This window comes from Miniopterus schreibersii, assembly GCF_964146895.1.
Source record: "Miniopterus schreibersii genome assembly, chromosome: 9".
Taxonomy (NCBI): domain Eukaryota; kingdom Metazoa; phylum Chordata; class Mammalia; order Chiroptera; family Miniopteridae; genus Miniopterus; species Miniopterus schreibersii.
The window spans coordinates 63,011,252-63,032,330 of NC_138118.1; the positions used below are offsets into that span (position 1 = coordinate 63,011,252).

Below are 21,079 nucleotides of genomic sequence, written 5' to 3' on the forward strand. Positions count from 1 at the left end.
TTCAGGTAGGAGATGGATTATGCTCACACTTTCTCTGATAACCAGTCATGGCCACCTCCAGCGAATCTTTCATACACATAAACGTCCTTCTTAATTTCCTTCTCTTTACCAGATTTTGCCACTAATCTCAGGAAAATTCTACTTTGTCACTTGCTGTTCATGATATTAAACAAAAAATCTTGAACACAACTGTCCAAATTTCCTAGATATTTCTAATGAAAATAACCCACTACGGACCTGGGCTAGCAATCTTTAAAGTGCTCTGAAGTATGAAGTACCTTTGATCTTCTCTACCAAAGTTCAGCTCCTACAACTAAATTTGCTTTTTTCAAGCACTGACATCCAAGATAATTTTAATATGTTTAATCTAATTTGTTGTTATTCTAATGGTAATATTAATTATAATAATTTTCCTGTATATGCAAATACATAGGATTTCATCTCTGTTGTGGACTCTTTGGCCTGAGAAAATACATTCTGAGATCTTAATAATTAAAACAGTGATTTTTAGGCCATAACTTGTTAGAAGATTGGCACCTGCCTATATTTTTCTAATTTGGCTTCTCTGTTTTATCATAATCAAGAGCAGTGTGAAGTTAGGTATGCTTCCAAGACAGCAATCCTTCATAACCTTGGGACTATCTTTCTGAGTTCTGAGTATCTTCTCAAGATGTATACCCGTCAGTTGATACTTTCTTTCTACAGTTATCGTTTATATTGATTTCAGTGCCATTTCCTTAAGAATTTTCACTACTGCTGAAGATTGGCAGTGGCCTACCTGGAATCGTGGCACTTAGAGCTGAATCATCTGGTCCAGTTATCCCATATTTCAGAGGAGTTAATGAAACAGAAAGGTCACATGGCTTAGGCAGAGGCAGCAGTCATTGGGACTTGGCTCTAGTGCTCTTCATACTAAGTCTTACAGATTAATTTTCAGTTGATGTGCAATAGTATATATTCTGATAATTACCTTTCTCACTAAAAACTTAGGAATCCCGAAAAAGGGTGACCCTAAAAATTGATTATACATTAATCAACTTTTCTATTGTTGATCTGAAAGCATTTTTTTAACCACACTGTGTATGTATGTGTTTCACTTACATAAAGTTTGTTACTCTGTTGAGACATTTAAAATTTTTTAATTAAATTTTTAAAATTCATTAAGCTATGTGAATTTTAAATTTTCCTCCTGTTTTTTTGGAAATGATTGTGGCTTTCTTACTTTTTTGTTGTTGTTAATCCTCACCTGAGGATATCCTTTCTATTGATTTTTTTAGTAAGAGTGGAAGAGACAGAGACAAACATCCATGTGAAAGAGACACATCTATTAGTTGCCTCCCACACACACCCCAACTGGGCCACGAATTGAGCCTGCAACCAAGGTATGTGCCCTTGACCCAGAATCAAACCAGAGACCCTTCAGTCCTCAGGTGGACACTCTAACCACTGAGCCAAACCGGCTAGGGCATGGCTTTTCATTTTTAATTATTTCTTAGCATTATTCACTCATCGTTGGGTAGACTTTGCAGGAAAGCAAGTTATGACATATTCTACCCTTTTATTACCACAAAAGAATTACAGCACAGTTCCAGTGTGGGTAGAAATTTTTAGAGATTATGGAGCTGTTTTAAACAGTATTGAAATACTATCAATTAGGTTTTCATAAAATATTGTAAGCAAGGCTTACTTTAATTATGATTTTTAAACCAAAGTATGTATTGTAAAAGACAAATTTATAATTCAAAATAAGTAGTAACCATAGTTTATTTTCCTCACTTTAGGCTATTGCTAACTTTCCTCCACATACTTAAATATTCTATGTTCCTATATTCATTGAATCCTGACAGTCCTTTAAGAATTTTTTTCCTAGGTTTTCCACTTAGTTGATTTTACTTGAGCTTAAAAATATCCTACAATAGCCAAAGGGTGGAAACAACCCAAATGTCTATCAACAAATGAATGGATAAACAAAATATGGTATTTACATACAATAGACTATTATTCAGCCTTAAAAAAGAATGAAATTCTGAGACATGATACACCATATATGGTTCCTGAAAACATTATAGTAGGTGAAATAAGCCAGACACAAAGGACAAACATTGTATGATTCCATTTATGAGGTACCTAAAACAGGCAATTTGATAAAAAGTGTCATAGATGGAGAGTTGTTCAGTGAGTACAGTTTCTGTTTGGGATGAGAAAGTTCTAGGGCTGGATAGTGGTGATAGCTGCATAACACAGTGAATGTATTCAATGCTACTGAATTATATACTTAAAATGGTTAAGATGGTACATTATATGTTGTCTATATTTAACCACAATAAAAACATTTTCCTAAAGGGGATATCTGTAATATTTTGAATACAAAAAAAAATTTCCTGAGTTAGCCATAAATGAAATACTAGGACGGACATTCCTTTGGGTTCTGAGTGTGCACCAAGAAGGGACTCAGCCTCCTGCATTCCGAATGTCCCCTTCATTCTCACTGGGGTGGAGAAAACACAGCTGTATTTACTTTTCCAACCCCATCTCCTATTTTGAAATACAACCTTTTTGCAAATGAGAGCCAAGGTTAAGCGATACGGCTTTCTGCTCACCTCTTCAGTTCACCAGGCAGTGTTTTTCTAGTGGAGTTCTGGGTTAGGTGCTGCAAGCATGGGTAATACTATTACATGCCCTCGGAGTGGAATTTAATTAGCCTCCCTTTATAATTGGGTATGATGCATTTCCTTTCACTTTCGTTTGTACATGAAAACGTACAGCTGTGCATTCAGTAACTGTAGTATTTCCAAGTGTATGGACTATTCCACACGTAAAATTTCAAATTACAAAGACAATAAGGCTTTTCTTAAAGAATTATTTGTTTCCTCAGATTAGAAAGATATTTATATATAGAGTGAATGTGAGATCCTACTGATAATTGTCTTTTCTTTCTGGCTATGGACACGGGAATTCTAAGTACATCCTAACAATTATACATTTATGTTTTTGAATAATGATGGAAACAGTGACAAGATATAAACTTTTCAATATAAACTAAGAGCAGCAAAACAGATTAGCTTTCTGTCTTCAAACAACCTTAATATGAAATATTTATTATTATTTCTTATAATATCAACATGTTTGTTCTTCAATATATATTATATTTAGGTTATGAATTTGTCAAATGTTATCCCATCAAAGCACATGCCAAAAAACCCAGCATGTAGCTATCACTTAATATTTTTTTACTTTCTATTATTTCCGACAAGTATCCTATACTATTTATTTCCATTCATTCAATATCATAAAAGTGATAACTATTTATCAAATTATATAAAAACAAGTGAGTATAATATATTTATATTTTCTTACCAGTTTTAAAAATAGAAAGCATTTCATTTCCTTATTGTATATACAGTTGGTTGAAGTACTTTATTGTTTTACAAAATGAAAATCATTTGAGTGAAATTAATATTCAGTGTGCTGAGGAGAGGTGTGCAAGATCATGTTTCATTGTTTTCCTTTGAAATTATCTGGAAAATGTATGATCTTGTATTGCATTCTGAAGGAGTGAAATAGATATTTTGAACAAATAAAGCTACATAAATGGGAAGTTAAGTAGAATCCAGTGTGACTAATAAGGGATATCAGATCTGTCAGACCTGTGGTATACATAACAAGCTTGAAGAATTCACGCACTGAAGATTAAGCCTTTGTGTAACCTTGGCTCTGATCAGATGCTGCAGTTTTCTAAGCTATTATATATTGTATCCAGCTCGGTAGATTTTACCTAGTAATGAGATGCTTAATTGAACTGTTATTTTAAACTCAGTTTCTATGGTGGCACAGTCTGTATTTTTGGACCTTCATCTTCCACCCCAGATGATACTTGACCATAGAGAAGTTGTTAAACTTAAGCCCTAAATTGTTAAACTTAAGCCCTTAAGAAAACAACAACAACCAGACAGGTAAGCTTTAAAACTATTTACCTTGATGATGGCCTGTACATCTGAGGGACAGCATTGGATTGTAAATGAGGAGACCCAGAGTACAAGTCTCTGCCAATTAGTAGTGGTGCGACCTCACACAGTCACTAAACTTTGAGCCTCCGAAGATGAGAACAGAAACAGTAGCTTCCCTATCAAATTTAGTGGGTTGTGGGGCTGAAATGAAATCATGTATGCAAAGCTACTTTGAAAGCTGTGTAAAGCACTAAACAAATGACATTATGAAATAGGTAAAATCATACCAATAAGTTGTTTTATAAGAGTATATGGCATGTAAGGTTTTAAAACCATTACTTTGTTATATTGTTTTAATTTCCAGGTCATTTCATATTTGCATGACTTTGTTGTTTTTGTTTGTTTGTTGTTGTTTTGGTGTGATCTCTTTCAATATAAGTGGAGTTGCTTTGGGAAGTAGAAACTGGTGGGGCCTTAATGTCCTAATAAAAGGCATCCCTTTTTCTCACCTGCATCCTCAGCTGGTGGAGCAATAAGACCAAAGGGCCAGCAAACAGAGAAACAGGATGGCTCCCTCCTGACTGACAACCTAGGCTGGAGGAGGCAGGTTAGTGTAGTAGCTGAAATGGACTTCCCCCGCTCCAGTAACCTGTCTTGACTGGGAGGAAGGTCTAAATCAACACAGCAGACACTGTTTACTTGCCTTCCCTGGTCCAAGTAGAGAGAGAAAGAGAAAGAGACTTTCTCTAGCCCTCAGGTCCTTCATGGTTTAGCTCCCCCACCTAGAACGGGGGACCTATGGCTGTCATCCACCAACCAGCTAACTCAGTCTATCTCCATGGGGAGGAAAGGGGCTGGGCCAGAAGGCCAATGTGTGTAGAGAACAACCCCCCCTATGGAGACCAGAAAAGAAAGAAAGAGGCTTTTCTCTTCAACAGAGGTGAACAGAAATTAAACCATCCCCTCTCCTACCTTCTTTTCAGCTCTCATCTCTTTACAGTGCTTACCTAGTCCTGCCACCCTGTTGCTGGTCCTGTCCCCATACTCCTGCCCCCAAACAGGCTACACTTCAGCTCCCTCAGACTATTGCATACTTGTGGAGAAATACTGGTCCCTGGGAGAGAAGAGCTGTGTAAGGCGAGTTGATGCTATAGAGTGAATGAGCCCCCCACACCCAAATTCCTGTGTTGAAATTAATCCCCAATGTGAGGGCATTTGGAGGTGGGCCTTTGGGAAAGTGATTAGGTCATGAGAGTAGAGTCCTCATAGATGATATTAGTGTCCTTATGAAAAAGTCCCCTGAGAGATCCCTGGCTCCTTCTGCCATGTGACGTTATAGCAAAGAGAGAGCAGTCTATAAACCAGGACCAGGCCCTCACCAGACACTGAATCTGCTAGAACCTTGATTTTGAGCTTCCCAGGCTCCAGAACTGAGAAAAAAAATTCAGTTGTGTATAAGCCACCCAGTCTATGGGTGTTTTTTTTAAAAATTTTAATAGTAGCCTTAACGGACTAAGGCAGGTGATTAAGGGGAATTTGGAGTACATAAGGTTAACTTATTCCCCTCCTTCAGTGAAAGGTGGACCTCTGGTAAAAATATTTCCCAAACAGTTTCATCAACATTGTAGCTTCATTGAACTTCCTTTGGGAGACATATTTGTGAAGTTGTTCATTTTGCAAGTCAATAACAACCCATCTTATTGTTTAGGAAATAGATATAGCTGGGGTCTCAAACTAGTTTTAAGTTCTGTCTAATACCATCCACAGTTTACCATGTTAGTGAAAAACTATTGGTAAAATCTTGTTAGAAAAAAAAAAACATGCAGAAATCCAAGATCAGTATAATGATTCCTAGGTAATTCTGAATAAACTTGAATATGAAGTTTGTGAAGAAATTTAAAGCATTTAGTCATTCAATAACCAGCTATTGATCACCTGTTATGAGCCAAGCATTGCTCTGATTGTGAGGGAAATGGAGAGGAAAGCTCTTGAGCTGCCCATAGTTCCATGAGAGGGCAGATAATTCTTTTCCTATGTGATATATGCTGTGAGAGAGGTGTGCACAAGCTGTTATGGGAACACATGGACAGGCACGCAGTCTAGATTTGAGGAGTTACTTGGGAAGTATTTCTAAAAGAGTCTTGATGTACATCCTAAAGGGCAAGTTGAAATGGGCAAGATGAAGGGAACAGAAGAAAGATGTTCTAATTTAGGCAAAATTGAATGAGCCCAGGCTCAGAGCTAAAGAGAGAGCCTAGCATATCTGGATAAAAGCAAATAGCTTAGTGTGGATGGAGTAAAGAGTTTTAGGGAATAACAGTAAAAGAAATCGGAGAGGTAAGCAAGGCCATATGCAGTAAACTCGTGCAACATTCAAGGCAGAAGACTATGGTGGCCTGCAATAGGAGAATAACAGTGGACCTGAAAAGAAACAGGTGAAACTTGGGGAGATATTAAAAACATCAAAATCAGTAGGACTAGTTCATTTAGTGGATGGAGTGGATGGAGGAAGTGACATGCCAGGGAGGGAGAAGTCAAAAATAATTCAGGTTTGTGTGTTGGGCAACTGTGTTGGTACCCTTCTCCAGTACAGAAACTATAAGAAGACCATTCGTTAAGTTGGGGGTAGTGTTGGGAAGGAGATGAGAACCAGGTTTAGAATGTGCTGAGTTAAAGATTCCTACAGAATATACAAAATAAAATGTATGGTAGGAGTTGGACATAGAGTTAGGAGCTCTAGATAGAAATGTGGGTTTGAACTGGGTGTGTGTGTGCACATACACTTATTTACCTTTTGGGAGCGGGGGAGAAGGTGCCATGGATATGGATAAGCTCACCCGGGGAAGTGAGTTGAGACTGAGAAGAATAAAGGAAGAGAAATGAGGCCCTAGAGAATACCGTCACCTCAGAAACAGGAGAGAGAGAGAAGGCACAACTAGGAAGTGGCACAGAAGCCATGAGATGAGCACTCCTAAACCTCTGAGTTTAGCAAAGGGGTGATTGTTAGTAACGCTGGAGAAGAGTCAGCAGAGGGGCAGAGGTGGAGGCAGATGGCAGCGGGTGCGGAGTGTAGCAGGTAGCGTGCCATGTTCTCAGCCTGGCTGTGAACAAAAGCACAAAGCGCGGGAGTTCAGTGGGTGCAATGCCAGTGGCGATACAGACGCGAGGAGAATTTTCCGTAACTGGTGAATTGATTACATGAAAGATTAGCAGTTAGGAGATGCCTTCTAATTGACGCAGCCATGCCCTTGAAGAGTGGGCACTGGATGTGGAGCACCGGGCGAGGGATTAGCTGTGGGTAGGAGGGCACCTGGCCCGTGTGGCGAGGGAAGCACAGGTGGGTGCAAATGTAGGCCAGCTTTTTGGGTGGGGCAGGTTGCGGGGATCCTCACCTGATGGTCCTCTTTTCTCTGTTAGGTAGGAGGCTAGCCCACCTGCTGACTAGCAAGGAGGTGGTCATGTAGGGCTGGAGAAGAGAAGGGGTGACAAATGGGGGAAGGCCTGCTGGGAAAATGAGACTTCTGGTCAGCCTAAGGATAGGGATCGTGATTTTCTATAAATTTTTTTTTTTAAAGAAAATCACTGGAATAGGCTTTTGTATTTTCAAAACCAGCATAAACAGGATCCCACATTGAACACAGTTTCTTGCTGGTTCCTTTCCTCAAACGCTTCTCTTTCCTCTTTGCACGGCCCCCCCTCCAGTTGGCTGGTACAGATTTTCCGGCTCAGTCAAGCCGCTCTTCCCAGAAAGATGGAACGCATTACAGAGGCCCGTGCCAGCCGCCTACTTCCCCTTCGCTTGTATCCATTCAGCTGGAGTTCTCAAAAGAGGAAGTCAGAACTGTGTTTTTCTTTTTAAAGAAGGACGGGAGAAGCAGGCAGCACAAGGAGGTGGAAATACTGAGGGGGAAAGGAGAGGAAAGGGAACAAATATTGAAAAACAAAATCATGAGCCAACATTTAAAGCGAAATGGTGTCAGAGATCAGAAAGTTAAGGGAATAAAGAACATCTCTGCTTGCTAACCTAGCCTCTCAGTTTGCTACTCGGATACACAGCACCCTGGACTGGGAGCCCAGGTCCTGTGGCACACTCAGGTTTTCAGCGAATTCAGCTTTCTCCCACCTAATTTATCTGTAACAGTGGTCAAGTGTTCTGGGCTTTTTTTGGTTTCTTTGGCCTAACCGCTCAATTTAAAAATCAAGTCTTGCCCGGCCGGGCGTGGCTCAGCAGCTGAGCGTCGACCTAGGATCCAGGCGATCGGGGTTCGATTCCCGGTCAGGGCACATGCCCGGGTTGCGGGCTCGATCAATGGCTCTCTCATCACTGATGTTTCTATCTCTCTCTCTCCCTCTCCTTTCCTCTCTCTGAAATCAGTAAAGATATATTTTAAAAAAATAAAAATAAAAATCAAGTCTGGGGTGCCTAGAATATCTGAGAAACAAGGGGAACAGATTCAGTGCCCTTCAAAAATATTTAATGAGCCCTTGCTATGTATGGACACTACTGTTCTTGGTAGTGGGAATTTGCAGAAAAATCGGAAAGGCTGTACCTGTCATTGCAACATAATTTCTCACAAGTGAAAGGAGAATGTTGCCTAGGGCTTCAGTAGATGTGAGGCACCAGTCCTCTTCTCAGCTAGCCAGACATGTCTTACCAACCAGCTTCTTAGAAAAAATAAGAAGCCTGAGGACTGCCTTAATTGTGCCATAGCTCATGTCACCTTTTCCTCTTGTCCCCTGATGCTTCTGACTTAGATTTGCACCCCTCTCCTCCCCCATCAAGAAGCTGATGTAATGCAAGCAGATACCAGCTGAAGCCAGAATAGAATGGATAGTTATCTGGGGAGATAAAGTGACAGTGTTGCCTGTTCAGGCTGCTGTTCAAAGGAACATGCCTCTCATCTATAGACATTAGAATTTAAAGGCATAGACAGCCAGAGCTTGATAGTCCCTCCTAGAAATATGTTTGATATGGCTACCTTCTTTGCATGTAAACTGAATGTGTTAGATGAGTGTTTTATACTTGATTTCCTGTTCTTTTAATAGGTTCTATTACTGTTCTGGTTAAGGCTGGTTTCTAAATTTTAATGCTTCAAAATTTTGCTTTTATAGGATTCTATTTATTTGAGGCATGGGATACAGAAAAAAAAAGCAGGAGGTTGTAAAAGATGCCAAATATAGGTGATGTTCGTATTAATAAAATGTTCATACGTTAGTTGGGTACAGCCAAGTAGATAAGGTCTCCAAATTGTTAGCGGGTTTGTAGAGTTGGCGCCCCTCATGGATTTCATGGTGGTTATGGGGGCTTCTGTGCCAGGAAAAATGAAGTCGTCTGTCCTTAAAACTGCATTTCCTTGCTTTCAAACAAGAGTGAGGTTCACAAGGATGCCAGTAACCTGCCGCTGCTCCAGGGAAGTGACTTCAGTTTTCTAAGCCTTTACTAGAAAGTGTTATGCGCCCTGTATTCTTGGAGTGTGTTTTCTCCTAAGCTCTGAGAAGATTTTACAGATTGAACCTCGTGAATCTTTATAGTCCCTCTGCAAGAAAGGCAGGAATAGCGTCTATAAACCTCTCGGAATTATTTGAGACACAGATAATGGAATGTGAGGAATACAAGATAAACTTGGCCAGTCCATTTTTTTAACAGTTTAACTGATGAACAAGAAATAATCTTTATACAGACATGAAAACAGCTAATTAATTATAAACTTTGTTGGTTGTAATGAGATTGATAAGGAAATTTATTTCTCCCTATGGTTAAGAAAGAGCCATTCTGACATGGTATACTCATATTTAAACCATGTAAGGGCAAACATTTGAAAAAGAAGTGTTAAGATTATATGAAGGAACTTAATCTCAGGAACATACATTATCATAGCAGCATTTCTGTGAACAGGATTACTCACAAAGATAATGAGCATGTTTTATGAACATAACATTTGAAGACATTTTTAAAAACCTGGCTATGAACCATCAGGTTAATGGACTCTCTTCGTCTTGCTCTTTTGTGGTTAGCATGCTCATTCTTCCTTTTAAAGGCCCAGTTTAGTATGCAGATGAGAAAAATGGAAAGACTCTGTCTGAGAGAGAGGGCTGCTTGTTGCAGGGAGCCCAGGCACCTGTTCCAGCCCTCAGCCCCCACCTCTGCGTCCACTGGCTGCCAAGCTAGAGGTTTGGTGATCAGGGTTACTGGGTGTGGGGTCCTTGAATTTTGACTCACATTTTCTCTGTGACTTACTCTTGTTTTGCCTTATAATTTCTCCCTTTCCAGCTCTCAGCATGCCAACAGCAGCTGCATCATGGTGCTCACCCTGCTGCCAAGAGGGCAGGCAGGCAGCCTCCATGGAGACTGTAACAGGGCACTCCAGCCAACTGTTAGGAGATAGATGCTGGAGTAGGCCATGCAGCACAGCTGAATCCAGATCCTCTAGGAGGCATTTGGTGCAACACTCTGTCCATTACATTTTTTTTAAGTCAATTTAATTTTGGGAAAGTTTTGATTATGGAAAATTTTCAAACATATACAAAGGTACAAAGAACACTGTAGCGTCTTCCCATGTACCTTTCTTTTCTCAGATTCAACAGCAATCAGTCATAGACGGTCTTGTTTTACTGTCCACGGTGTCACCCTACCAGACTGCTAGGAGATTCGTTTCCAAGGGCTAAATCTGTTAAATTTCAGTTGCTTTTCTACCCTCCTTCAGTCTAACATCTGTCACCTTACTGAGCTTCTGTCCTTTCTTCCTAAAGGTAAAATATATTAGTCTTTTTTCCTTCTAATTGAGGCCAAGATATGCTGTGTAAGGAACAGTCATATTTTCTAATACAGTTTCCTAAATTCTGAAGGCTCTGTCCATTCAGTAAGCCTGTCCAGAGCATGTCTGAAGTGTGCAGGCTCTTAAAATATATCAGAGCACTAGAGATCACTGGGTTCGGTCTCAGCTTTACCACAGACTAGCTCTGTAACCTGAGACTTTTTTTTTTTAATTATTATTATTTTTAAATATATCTTTACTGACTTCAGAGAGAGGAAAGGAGAGGGGGAGAGAGAGATAGAAACATCAATGATGAGAGAGTCATTGATCGGCTGCCTCCTGCATGCCCCCGACTGGGGATCGAGCCCACAACCCGGGCATGTGCCCTGACCGGGAATCGAACCCCAATCGCCTGGATCCTAGGTCGACGCTCAACCACTAAGCCACACCTGGCCGGGCTGGGACAACTTTCTTAACCCTTCTGTGCCTCAGTGTCCTTTTGTTTGTAACATGGGACTAATAATAGTACACACCCCACAAGACGCAAATGAGTGAATACACTTAAACAGCTAGATGGACCCCTGCACAAAGTCAGTGTTCGACATGTGCTAGTTGCTGTCATCATCATTTTCTGTCCCTCACCACTCATTTTACAGAACAAAGGACTGAGGACCTTCTGGTCATATGGCTCTTTTATCAGGAGAACTTGAACAAGAAACCACATCTCAGTTCCTTTATTGTTCTAGATACAGTCTGACAGTCTTGTCCTCAGTTATTTCTGGAAGAATGATTTGTAAAGGAAACAGAAGAGGACTGGTAAAAGCACAAACAAAGTAGATGTTGCTGCTGGAGAGTTAAACCTTAGAGGTGTTGTGTTTAGAAAGCAGGTGCTTTAGTGGAGAGGGTGAGATTCCAAGAATGCTTTCGTGTAAGAAGGGAGGTGATTTGGCTGGTGACAGGAAGACCATTTTGTATACAAGGAAGGAGGAAAAGACAGTTCAAGCACAGGAAAGACTAACAGACCTAGGGAACACTCGCACCTGACATTGGAGAGAGGGAGGGATATAAGAGGGAAGGTAAGATTATTTGCACCACCCGGTGAATTGCCAAGAACAAAAGATGAATGGATCCCAGCTAAGTAGGAGCTGACGTTCCGAATGGTTTTATCCACTTTAAAATGTGCTAAACACTGTTCCACTTGCGGACATTATTTAATCCTCATAGCAGTCCTATGAAATAGGCACTACTTTTGATCTCAGTATACAGCTAAGGACACGGCGGTACAGAGAAGTTAAATACCTTGCCCAAGGCCACTTGCACATTAATAAGCAGGAGACCTTGGATTTGCACCCGAGCTGATCGGCTCCAGAGCGTGTGCTCTTAAACACTGCCCTGCTGCTCCACGGGAACCAAAGCCCCTGCGGACTCGGCCTTGAAGAAGCTGGAGAATGGGGAAGCCCTTACCGAGGGGGGAACTGTCAGACCTGTGCTGTCAGCTGACTGAGGACACTATTACTTAAGTCCCAGTTAGGTTTCAGCAGGCAGGCTCTGTCCACTGCACAATGGACCTTTCTAATAAGCTTTGCCATAATGGGATGTGGTTACTTTTGTTCTGTTTGCAGTCCTAAGAAAGCACTGTTTTATTTTCACACACAAGTTATCAGACCATGTGATAGGGTGGTGAAGAGAGCAGTTCCTCCTCTAGAGAATCTCCACAGATTTCTCCTTTCTTGTGAGCCTATGAACTGCCAGTATTTCTCCCAATTTAGAAACCAGAAAATAAGATGAAGAGAAGCCTCACTTGACCCCACATTCCTTTCCAGCTCCTGGCCCATATTTCTTTTCCCATCTACAGCATGATGTCTTGAAAAAGCTGTCTGTTCGCGTATGTGTCTTCACTGTCTTTGCTCCCATACTCTTCTAAACACGCATAAGAGGACTTTCTCCACCAGGCCTCTCTCACTCAGCTCCAATTCTCACCACGCCCCAACTCCACCTGGCTGGCTGTGAGGCACCTGGAACGACCAAAACGGAGCTCTTGATCTTCCTGCTTAGGCCAAAACTCTTAACTTCATCCTCGACTCCACCCTGCTGTCATGCCCCACATCCACTTATCCTGAAAGTCTGTCCAAAATCCAACCGCTCATCTCACTTTGATGATCCCAACCCTAATCCACGCACAGTCCTCTCTCAGACCCAGCTAGTCTTCCTGCTTCCTTTCCTGGCCACCACGCCCCCCACTATCTACTGTCAACACAGCAACCAAAATGACCCTTTTAAGACATCAGTCTGAATGTATCTCCTTCGCAACCATATGTTCTTTTTATACCATGTGCAACAATATGGAAAAATCTCCTACATACAATGTTGAGTGAAAGAAGCCAGAAACAAAAAGAGTTCATACTATAGGATGACCTTCATTTAAATACAAAAATAGGTAAAACCAATCTATGCTGTTAGAAGAGAGGATGGTGATGGTGGCAGAGACAGGGAGGTGATTGTGACTGAAAGAGAGCACCCTAAGGGCTTCTGGGGGAGCTTGTCGTTTCTGTTCCTTGATTGGGGTGCTGGGTGCTCACAGGTGTTTGATGTGGTTAAAATTTAGCAAACTGTAAACTTTATGTACCCTTTTCTGTATGTATTTCCATAAAAAGTTTTAAAAAATTATTTCTTACACACAATCATTCTTCTCTAGACTTAGAGATAAGGAATTTATCAGCATTTATAACCATTATAATGTAAACCCCATGCAGGCAAAAATCTTGTCTAATTTCATCCAACCAATAAATACTGAGCACTAGGTACTGAGCTGGGCATTTTGGGATACAGCAGTGAACATGAGAGACAAAAACTCCTTAAGTTTCTGAGGGATTATAATCAGGATAAATTATATAACAAAGATCGACGTGCTAAGGGCTATGGAGAGGAAAGGGGCAGGGGAGGGGACAGGGAGTGCTAGAGGGGAGGGGGCAGGATACAGTGTAAACAAGGCAGGCAGGAAAGGCCTCGTTGAGAAGGTGACATTTGGGCCAACACTTATGAGGTGAGGGAAGGAGCCCAGTGTATATCTGGGAACAGAACCTCCTGGGCAGCGGGATTGGAAAGCTCAGGCCTGAGGCAGAAGCAGGCTGGGTGTGCACGAGCAACAGCAAGGAGGCAGTGAGACTGCAGAGGGAGCCAGACAGACTAGCTGGGGATGAGGTCAGAGAGGTACCTGGGGCAGGTCACTGAGGGCCTCGTAGGCCTCCGTAAAAACTCCAGAGTTTTAGTCTGCATGAGACGAGGTGGGGGTGGGAGAGTAAATGTTTGCCTAAACTGGTTTTATTTCGGTTTCAGCCACTTTCAGTGGCAGGTGGTTGATTCTCATTACTGTAAATATACTTCAGTGTATCCATTCTACTATGGGTGGACACTGAGGTATTTCCACTTTGAGTCTTGCATAGAGTGCTGCTATGAACACCCTACCGCACATCTTTTGGTAAACTACTGTATACAAGATATACCAATTTTAAAGAAACTGAACAAGAAATATCAATTCTTTGTATTTGAATAACTTAAGTAACATGTTAGTTCCTATGCAAGTCAGACAGTCAATACTTATGGTACACATTAGAGGTAAACTCTCAGGTATATATTAGGGTAAGGCAGTCAAGTATACAAGGCAGAGAATGCAAAGATATGTCAACTAGATTGCTTGCCCTCAAGGACCCTCTTGTCTCCAGTTGGGGGTAAGACATATGCACATGAAACAGCACCTGGCAAGGACATGGGTGGGAAATGCCAAGTAATATCCTAGGCAATTTGCCCCGTAATCATTCTGAAGTGGGCAAGGTCATTGGACGGTGTTGATATAAGGTTTCACAGGGAATCTGGCAATTCTGTAGAGCCTGAAAGCATACAGGCTTTGGAAAAGCAGCCAACTTTGTAGACATTATCTGGGCTAGAGAAATAGTTAGAATGACGGTTTGAGTTTGAGGGGGTCATGGGTGGTCAATCTGAGTAAGAGTAGGGGCTAGGATTCATCTTAAAGCCTAGTAGAGCTCTATATGGATATATTTCTCAAGTAAAGCAAATAGCTACGTTCTGACCTGGGAATACTTATATATTCCCCCATTTCTCTATCATTTCAGTATATTCATGCCACATTACTAAACCTCCAAATCCATAAGGTCTAAATGATTTGAATATATATGTATTTTTAGACTGGCAAAGAAAACTCACCCAGTGTGACTGTAGCAGGCCCCGAGGCGGAAACTAAGACAGGCCAGACTCTGGAAAACAGCTCGTTAATGGCTGAGCTTCTGAGCGACGTACCCTTCACCTTGGCCCCGCATGTGCTGGCAGTGCAGGGCACCATCAGTGACCTTCCAGACCACTTACTCACCTGTGACATCAGTGAAAACCTATCACGGTTTTGGTATGATTTTACTCTTGAAAATTCAGTGCTCTGTGATTCATAATTTTTATGTTTGTTTGTACCTTTACAGCTTTAAAACAGAAGTTTGCTTATTGTATTTAACCTGTTTGATGTTTTTTGCTGTTTCACTGTCTAAAGGCCCTCAGAGAAGCAAGGATCATAAAGTAAATAACATTATGTTCACTGCTCTGTTTTTCAGAATGAAGTATATTTGTATAAAAATTGAACCTAAGTTCTACTTCCTTTCTGCCAAATAATAAATATAAAAATTAGGTAATCGTAGTTTTATGAAAGGAGTAGATTCCTTCAACCAAGCTTTCAAAATATAACACCTCACATTTATCTTAGAACTGTGAAAAAGAACTGTGGCGTTTTCCTTGGTTACCACAAGTCTGACGTCTGCCCCTAGAGTGAGTGTGAATTCTCTTCTCTGACTTGGAGGAAGCCTGAGTTAATACTATTGTCTTTCTTCCAAAGTGTTTATGAATGAGTTCAGAAAAAAGTCTTCAGTCTTGATATAGACACTGATGTGGAAATTGAAAACTTTTCCTAAAAAGCAAGGGAGTTTGCTGATAGAAGAATGCTCTGGCTGCTGTTTCTTTAAGTGATAAATTTCAGTTTCCTTAAGCCCCTGGCGGACCTTTGCACCGTGATTCCTGCGCTCCGGCCTTTGATTCTGTCTGCCTCTGTGCCTCTTCGGAGTGTGTTCCCACGCCAGCTTTCCAAAGACTTCCCTGCTTCTGCCTCAGTGGCATCTGCTCTCCTGACCACGTATGTTCCCAGTGTAGGAAGAGATCCATGCTTCCTTTCAACCTCCCAAAGAACAAACATCTCATGATGATACATATTATTTGCTGGTAACACCCTTACTTAGAAATTTGTTGGCCATAATACAGATGGAAATGTTTTACTGCTAGAAAAACTGAAATCAGCTCATTTCCAGTTAGAGTATAGGCAATACACTAGATGGGACTTCTAGTTCTTGAATGTCCATTATTTATTCCAACTAAAACAGAAAAGAACTGCCATTGATCAATAAACTGCGAAGGGAAGTGGTACATTGTGATAGAGTGTTTTCTGTGCCATGTAAAATTTGAATCACACCTATTCTGAATGGTAGCAATAGGATTTGTTAATTCTTTGCCAGGTTTTAAGTATATTTTTCACAAAGACAGAGTGCCATAGCAAAACTGAACACTGTGCATTACAGGTACATGAATTACTCAGTTTTAATGTGTTCTGCATGTTTGTTTAATAAATGTGGCATGTTCTTGATAAAAACAGTTATTTAAAAGATAAAGGAACATTTCTATTGAAAAAAATGTGTCATTTACAAATTATATTACCACATGAGGTAAATTAGATGTGTACATAGTTTTCGTAAAACATCAGTCTAGGAAATATGACTTATTTCTAACAAACTAAGTTAGTTTTGTTATAACTAACAAAAATGTGAACATTTTACAGCAGTTTTTGTGAAAGCTCATCCTTTTTAATATCCATGTTAATGTACCTTAAAGCTCAATGTAAGTATGTCGTCAATTTATCCAATATGTGTTAAATTTTGTCTTAAATACTTACTTATACATTTCACTTGTATTTATGTCTACCATGCTATAAATATGCTTATACATATTTTCACTTGTCTAAAAAATTGTTATATTTAAATAAATATGAATAAAAATAAACTGATATTTTGCTTAATTTCAGATATAGAAAAATGATTTTTTAATATGCCTGTATTGATTTCAGAGGGAGGGGGAGGGAGGGAGAGAGAGGGAGAGACAGAGAAACATCAATGAATGATAAAGTCATTTATTGGCTGCCTCCTGCATGCCCTCCACTGGAGACTGAGCCTGCAACCCAGGCATGTGCCCTGACCAGGAATTGAACCTTAGTCTCCTGGATCCTAGGTCGATGCTCAGCCACTGACCCACACTGGCCAGGCCAGAAAAATTATTTTCTTTTCATTATTCCTGTCTGAATGCAAGTTATTGATTCTTTGGGAGGCAAATATTTAAGTAAATAGTTTATGTGGTATAGAGAAAAGTATGACATTTTCTCTTATATGTAAGTTTTAAGGAATAACATTGAAAATGGAAACATCACTCACTAGTTCTGGCTTAATAGGACTGAAGAGATTTGAGAGAAATCACATGAACATCTCTAGATAGATCCCATCAACACAAAATATATTAAGTACCAGTGTTAATAACCTATTATTATCAAAAACATGGTAGAAATGACCATTTTAATTTTCTCATCCTGTATATAAATCACTGTTCCTATTTTAAAATTGGAAGAAAACATTGGAAGACAAGCAGCCAACTAACTCCATCTTCAAGAGAACCTTGAAGCCTAGAAAGGTTAAATGACTTAAGTCACCTCATTAGTGATAAACATTTACTTGACTAGTGTTAATAATGATAATGTAAATTACAACAAAGCTGTATGCTGTGGAAGGAGAGTTCAGGCATTTGAGGCAGGCAGGCAAAGCTCATAGTGGCTCCCTCACTTACAGGCTGTGGGACTTTGAGTCAGTCCTCTAACTTCCAGTGCCCTTAGTTCCTGTACTTGTTAAGTAGTAACTGTGTGCACCTTGCAGGGTTGTGTTAGGTTTTGGATGGTGCATGTCAAATGCCTGGCAGTGCAAAGCTTGACACATCATCAGTGTTCTGGGAAACAGGACTATTATAATTCTCATTACTAACCACACACATACGATAGTCTAATGAAATGCAAAATATGTATTAACTGAACTTCTTAAAGAGTAATATAAAAAAAAAATAGCTACCTACATTGATTGTACATCCCTCCCAACCATTATTTTTTTCCGTATTAAGTACTACCTCACTTTGAAAAATATTCCTAAAATATATTAGTTGACTCTTCTGCAGGTCCTTAGTTAAGAATTCCATAGAAACACTTTTTTCCTCCTATTATCAAGCATCATGGTTATATCCCCCTTAACAAGTTATCATTATAAAGTCCTGTAGGTATGGAATGTACAAGTGATTTTAATGAATCTTATTTTTATCCCTAAAATATATGCAGGGAGTTGCATGTAATTTTTTTCAGCTTTTTAAAAGTGGCATTTGCATCCTTTCCTAAAAACAGAATTGGAGGGGCAATTCTGACCAATTTATTATTATACTTAATTAAACTGTGATTAACTGAACTTTTAAAATTGTATCATTAAATGTTAACAAAAGCACGTTTCTTGTTAATGATTCTAGAAACCCCACGCTAGGTTGTTTTTTTAAGTAAACATTAATTGACACCAACATTTTCCTACCCTTTCTCAAAGTAAAATGATAAATTGAAAACAGTATGAAAGAAATATCTTCTAAACTTCTGAAAGACCTGATTTCTCATAATTCTAAAGGAAAAATAGAGAGTAGCAAAGAAATAATCTCACCCTTGTTCTAAAACAGTGGTCCATCAGACCTTACCCCTTACCTCTCCTGATAACAACTGATCAGTAAATGAGCAAGCACTGTCCTCAGTAATCTAGCAGAGAATGTGTTACCTTCAGAGATTAATACATTGTCCTATTAACCATGTCGTTAATAGCATTCACATGAAATTTAAGTGTATTATATAGGTGGCTGAAGGATGTAGCATCTTTTAAAGCCATTGAGAAATATGGGTTTGTGGACGTTATCTTTGAGCACTGTGTCATGTTACTAAGGCCATGACCTAAATTTGACTGGGAGATCTAAAACTCTCAGAATTGGTCTGACTCCATTCATACAGCAGTGGCCTTACAGATAAAGTATTCTTACGTGCCAGGGAAATGACTTTTTATGCCCTATGGTTTGGTGGATAGATGTGGGTGAAAGAGAGAGAGAGATGTATTGATTGAAGTGTAGGAACTCTGTTAAAGTCAGTATCACAATGGGTTAATCATCATTTTTTAATTTAAATAAACTATTTTAGAATAGTTTTAGATTTAAAGAAAAGTTACAAAAGCAGTGCAGCATTCTTGAATACCTCTCACCTAATTTCCCCTAATAATAGCTACGACTAAGAAACCAACATTGGGACATTACTATTAACTGAAATCCACACCATTCAGATTTCATAGTTTCCCCTAATGTCCTTTTTCTCCCTAGCATCCCATCTGGAAGAATCCATTATACTTAGTCCTCTTTAGGTTCCCTTTGGCTGTGACAGTCTCTCAGACATTTTATTTATTTATTTATGATTTTCAGTGACTATCACAGTTTTGTGGAGTACTTGTCAGATAAGTACTATCTAATGGTTTCACATGGTTGGACTGTGCTTATGGGATTTTGCAGGGATATTGCAAAGGTGAAATGCCCTTGAATGAGACTGTATCATGTCAAGGGTACATGCTGTCAACATGACCTCACTGCTGATGTTAACCTGTATAAGTGGCCAAGGCAGAATGCACCAGGTCTCTCCACTGTAAAGTAACTCCTCCCCTCCCCCCTTTTATACCCTACTCTTTGTAATTCAATCAAAAAGCATAGCCCACACTGAAGGGATAAGGAATTGAGGGGTTAGTAGCCATATAAACTATTTGGAATTTTTCTGTATGAGAGGCACGTCTCTTTTCTCCAATTGATTTATTTATTGATTTATTTATCATTTACTTATATTGGGACACCAATTCTAAATCAGTGGTGGCCAAGAGATATGTTTACATTATTATAAAACTAATAAAGAAGTTTTGGAACATTTTACATGGTGCAGATGAATACCATGTTGGATATAACATATTCTATAATTTCCTCAGAATTAATCTTCCTATAAATACCAGATGTATTTCTCTTTAACTTGCCATGACTATAACTATTCAAAATAGAGCTTCCCTTTGGGGCTACAAGTGTTGCATTGTAAATGGTGCCCTCTTAGATGCTTGGTCTTTCCCTACCTCATTCCCACAAAGATTGTATCTTACCCATAATGCTATTCTTCACCAAGTGTTGAAGAAGCAGGTTCCAGGATAATCATTTTCCTCTTTAAAAAAACCACGATACTCATGATACAAAGAGCTCTTCTCTACAGCTGATGACTTTTTTTAGCAATAGCAAAAACAAAATTTAGCTCCTTAAGATTCTAAGAGAAGAAATGTTTCATTTTCTCCTTTAAGAAGTAATTTTAAGAGCAGCCTAATGCAGTCTTCTTTCAGAGGGAAGACATGCCTTCAAGGAACTTGTCATACTTCTGATTAACCAAAACTCAACTGTGTGCTAAAGCAAAGTTGATCTCATCCAGTTTCCACTGGGGGGGGGGGGCAATCAAAGTAAATAGTGTCTTATTTTTTGTCCTTGGAAGAAACCTGAACTGAATATAGTTCTTTGTCAAGAGTTTTCCCAGTCCCAATTTTCACCCCTACAAAGGAAATAAATTCCTTACAATCAAAGGTAAGGCAAAGGATAATTGCATCCAGAACAACCCATCAGTAGGCTAACTCCAAACCAGCTTGTTAGTTACAACCCAGGCCAGAGAGGGAGTCAGACCATTTCAGAGGTCAGTTAAGGAGACGACCTCCCACTTGGGACTGCTGCCAGGGACGTACAATCCAGTGTCTGACATCTGGGTTTTGCAGCTGTGAAGCCGACCCCTTGTGTGGCCACAGGTGTTGGCTATAACTCAGATGCATAGAAGAAGGAACCAGGGTAATGTCAGTTTCAGTCTGCATATGTGTATTTATGTGTAAAGGTTTTTCTTTTAATTCTGTTTTTCAAAAATGTACATAATTTATTTTGTTTCAAAATTAATGTATTACTGCATAATGGCAAGGAACATTTGGGAGGCTAACAAAAAAGAAGCTTTTGTTCATGAACAAGGACAAAACAAAGCCAAGTTTTTACACCTACAGGGTACACTGTACACTAACATTCTGTGTGTGGCATTGTTAGCTCAGTCATTTGAATAGGCCTTCTCAGGACCAAAAAGAAAGAAATGGATGCTGAACAGCAGACAGGCAG

General features: G+C 39.7%; 1 protein-coding gene across 1 annotated transcript in view; it reads left to right on the forward strand.

Annotated features, from left to right (window-relative positions):
* The window catches only part of UMAD1 (UBAP1-MVB12-associated (UMA) domain containing 1), a 179,046-nt gene extending 162,211 nt beyond the window's left edge, over nucleotides 1–16,835 (forward strand). Inside the window, exon 4 of the mRNA XM_081147041.1 lies at nucleotides 14,905–16,835. Coding sequence (XP_081003167.1) covers nucleotides 14,905–15,162 — 258 coding nt within the window. The 3' untranslated portion in view covers nucleotides 15,163–16,835. The remainder of the gene's footprint in view (nucleotides 1–14,904) is intronic.
* The last annotated feature ends 4,244 nt before the right edge of the window (nucleotides 16,836–21,079 follow it).